Source organism: Crassostrea angulata, chromosome 9 (assembly GCF_025612915.1).
Source record: "Crassostrea angulata isolate pt1a10 chromosome 9, ASM2561291v2, whole genome shotgun sequence".
Lineage (NCBI taxonomy): Eukaryota > Metazoa > Mollusca > Bivalvia > Ostreida > Ostreidae > Magallana > Magallana angulata.
The window spans coordinates 24,382,485-24,386,960 of NC_069119.1; the positions used below are offsets into that span (position 1 = coordinate 24,382,485).

Consider the following 4,476-nt stretch of genomic DNA (forward strand, 5'->3'; position numbering starts at 1 on the left):
TCCAATGAACTGCGCTGACCTGACAGCCATCTTTCATATACTATCTATTCGAAAATGTACAGTTGTTCAATACAATAAGTAAACTTAAAGGAGAAAAGATATTGCACACCCCCCCCCCCCCATAAAAAATAACATAGGTTCCATAGGTTGCTGGCTCGTCATAATATAGATAAACATGTGGGTTATATTGTAAAGAAAGCCCTGTCTGTAACTCTTCCCATTCCGTTTAATATCTTAAGCTCGGTTACGTACGCACATATTAATATTAGCAATCACAAAATTGTATCGCAGTGATTTAAAATAGTAAAACTGTATTTCTTTGTGCTGATTTATACTCACTTGTGTATAGAAATTATCTAAAGCTATTTCAGGCTTCACTCTCTTTAACGTGGTATTGATACAATGTTTATTATTATTTTAACTGAAATCATCACACTGAGACTTCGATTATTTAATCGTATTTTCTACTAAATATGTATCTCTTAAACCTGTACAGTGTACTTTGAACCTATGGTAACGGAATATATGTATGAACAAATTCAGCCGACAGTTGATTTATATCGGTTTGCTTAATCGCCTGAAGTAATATTATATTAAAGGTATGCAACTGTTTGTAGTTTTTTAACATTATAATAATAGTGGGTTTTTTTTATTTCACAATAAACGGTCTAGTAGCAGTAAACAACTATTTCCCAATCATTACATTGTATAAAGTATTTTGGAATTGATCAGTTCGTCCTTGTTTTTAACACACATACTGTAGGTTCGAAGTTAAGTATATATTTATATCAATCTAATAAAATTTAGAACTTCCACCCCCTCCCCAGTTTTCGACACGTCGCGAATAAAAAAATGAAAACCTGGGAGCGTATGAAAGTTCTAATTCTAATTAGATTGTATGTTTATGTATATAGGTAAACAATACCTCTGGAGGATGAGCTTAGAAAAACAATTTAAAAACAAGAATTTATTTAACATATAGAAATCTACGAAACAACTGAAAAATTAAAATACTTTATGTTTGTAAATACAACAGCTCATTTCCAATACAACAGCTCATTTCCACATGCAGTTGACATGATTTCACAGTGGCAATATTATCTAATTTATTCAAGTTTGACATACATTTAGCAGGTACGTGTAGGATATACAGGCAGGACATAATAAATAATATGATGATAAGACGGAGAAATAAATCTGTCATCTTAATTTCAAAGCAATGGAAAAGTAGTGGAATGAAAGAGGTATAACCCAAAGAGTAAAAACTAAAACAGGACGCAATATTTCCCTAAATAATATCTTTTTATCTATTTATCATTTGGCATTTCGTCTGCTTTTCTTTTTGATTAATGCACATGAATGATGATATGAACATCCAAGTAACTTTTCTTAAAATTACAAGATTGCTAATTATAAAAAAAAACAGTCCTGATAATCGTTATATTACTGTGGTTTCATTAATATTCAAGGGTATCAATTTTCGTGGATAAGGTGAAAATTACAGTTTCAAAGTAACGTAAATTCGTGGCCAATGGCCCTATCAATTGTTAGTAAAAATAGCAGTTCAATTAGCATTTAATTTCATGGATAAACTTAATAACGAAATCAACAAAAAATTGGTACTCAACGAATATTGATGAAAACACAGTATAATTATGTCAAACCTGGTATATCTGCGTGTTTTCATGTTTCTCACAATCATGTTACACACAATCAGCAAATTGCATATTTTCACTGCCTTATATTTTTTTTAATCAAGACATCCACCCGAAAAATTTGTATCAATTCAAATACAGGATCAGCTGATAGATTAATATACAGTCTTATTTATGCAATTCTATTTTACAATTAAAATCATGAGAGTTTTTGATGCGTTCAGTTTCACTTAATTCCATTGATTCAAAACTAATGCTATTCTACACTGTGTAGCATTCCATATTTTGTGGAATGGTTTCTGTCTCAGTGACTGTTGATAAGACTGTAACGCCCCGTGTAGGTCCCCCGCAACGTGCTGACAGATCCCCAGTATCTGCCACGAGAGGTCTCTGATATTTAAAGGTACATAGCTCCCGTCATCATAAAGCAGCAGTGTCTGTAGTTCTGTCAGTGACTGTAGACACTGGGACCGGTTACCTAGTCTGTAGTTACATAACACACTTAACATGTCTGCCATTACATAGGGTGAAATTTGCAGGGGATACATACCGTTGTCTGCACCTTCTCTTTGTTCTAAAACAAGTTCCTGAATGTAATGAACATCTTTTGTAAGACAAACATCACATACCCAAGCTTTCTTCATACGTTTAGACAGAGACCAACCAGCCCCACATTCATTGTACTTTTCTCGGTCTACTTTGTTATACATGATATAGGGCTGAGTGAGTCTTGATTTAACCAGATCTGTAACATTAAGCGCCTCTCTATATCTACATGTTCTGTAGTAATACAGACCAAGATACAACAAACAAGACACATGACCCACTCTACTCGCCAGCTTCAACAAGTTACTAGTAAGTCTGTCTGATCGGTAGACTTTCTTATTTGTATTATCTGATGAACTACTAGTACTGAGATTTATAAATGCTGTTACACTTAAAACATCTGCCGTGCATTTCTGTAACGTTAATGTCTCATATTCTGTAAATGATTGATTTATCAAATCTGTTATTAACCTCAGCATTAGATAATATTTCCTTATGTTTTGTTGTAAAAAACTTTTCCAATATATTTCACTACTGATACAATAATCGGTATCAGCAGCACTCTTGATATGACCTAGAAGTGGTTCTATTCTGACAAAATTGTTACAAATAACTGGTTCAATCATTGTTCTGACCGTCGTACTTTTTAACAAACAGGTCACGCCCATTTCGTAATACATGTTAAGCTGCTCTAACAGACACCTGCGTGCGCGCGCACCATTAACGGTCGACAATTTACTGGCAAACATGTTGTTCTGTGGGACAAAAAAGTTTGGAAACACACCACGATGAACGCTTTGTAACAAATATTTAAAACATTTCCAGCAACAATCCAATACGTTATTTGGACACCATGTGATATGTCCTATTTGTATCAGCCAGAACATCGTTGTCTTCACAAAATATGAACACATGAATGGTTCGTCTATGTCAAGATTGATGACTTCCTTTAGAAATATTTTCAAAAGTCCGTAACACAGAAATTGCGTATGATTCATAGAATACACTAGTTTTTGTTCTGCCTGAGAAAACGATAATCTCCAATCAAGTTCATTTTCATCGGCGGCATTTTTATTTCCGACAGGCACCAAATGACAACCATTCCCAAGAATATCATCAAACACGTAATTTGGAGGCCAGTTATGCAGGGTACATCTTTTTCTCCAATAACAGGTTAATCGTGACCAGTAGGAACATTGAAAACAAAGAGCACAGTCAGTTTCTATTTCATCAATGAACGCGTTTGCACAAGGACCATGGGTTTTTGCATTGTTAAAAACTTTGTTTCCTCTAACCATAGACAACATTCTTTGTCTCCATCTCATACATGATATATACATGCCGTCATTATATGGAACAACTGACGATTCAATGAATCTATCTCGTGGTAACGTCAGAAGTTGTAGTCTGACAAACCCCGGTGGTGTTTCAGTGTCCTCCATGAGAATAATTGAATGTTTTGACAGATCATTAACACTGGACTGTGATAGGTCAGTTATCACTTTATTATTGGTATTCCAGAACATCGTGTCCAAATCAGAAGAATTAAACCTAAAACCTTCCCTATAACTACCACTCTCCATCTTTCTCATACATGTACCACCATCTATCTGTACATGTGTGTTTATCATCTCATACATGTCTGTCACCTCCCTCCTGACGGTCACGTCTGTCGGTGTCCCTATATAATCACACAGACCCACATACAGGGCCTCAGACACGCGGCAATTGTCAGACATTCCGTGATTTTAAGTTTTGTCCAATCAATTTTCTCATGTTTCATAAATAATATTCAGCAGAAATTCTTCACTCTGTCCATGTATTACTCCGTCATATTTACCCCAGTTCTTGACTTCCGATCGTATACCCGTATCTGAAAATTTCCAGCTTTAAAATAGCGGTACTAAAATCTAACCTGAATTATTTTTGTTCTTTCTCTTTAAATACACGTACCTTATGGTCGTAAACATCTGAAAATGTTTAGCCTTATGCTATAAATAAGCGATTCTAAAATCTAACCTGGAAATTTAAAATCTAACTGGGAATTTTGAATCACATCTATTTTCGCTTTAGAGAATTACCGATCGTGTATATATACCGTCCCATTTCTAAAAATATTCAGCCTTATTCTATTTAAAGCTGAACACCGCTCGTTATAGGCACTGTCAGGCATATTTCTCTTTCATCACTGCTGCCCCTGTATAAGGGGTAGACCTCTGAACAGTTCAAAGTACTTCGCTTTAGAGGTCTCACCTATGTGAACATACATCTTGTC

At 34.9% G+C, this 4,476-nt stretch overlaps 1 protein-coding gene across 1 annotated transcript; it reads right to left on the reverse strand.

The window, feature by feature from the left end:
* Nucleotides 1-1,051: 1,051 nt before the first annotated feature.
* Nucleotides 1,052-4,122, reverse strand: LOC128163940 (uncharacterized). Its single transcript, XM_052827631.1, has one exon. The coding sequence runs from the start codon at nucleotides 3,938-3,940 to the stop codon at nucleotides 1,886-1,888; it is 2,055 nt and encodes a 684-aa protein (XP_052683591.1). The 5' UTR covers nucleotides 3,941-4,122; the 3' UTR covers nucleotides 1,052-1,885.
* Nucleotides 4,123-4,476: the final 354 nt, after the last annotated feature.

Coding starts and splice junctions, on each gene's coding strand:
- LOC128163940 (XM_052827631.1), bottom strand. CDS start 3,940: ATGTCTGACAATTGCCGCGTGTCTGAGGCCCTGTATGTGGGTCTGTGT.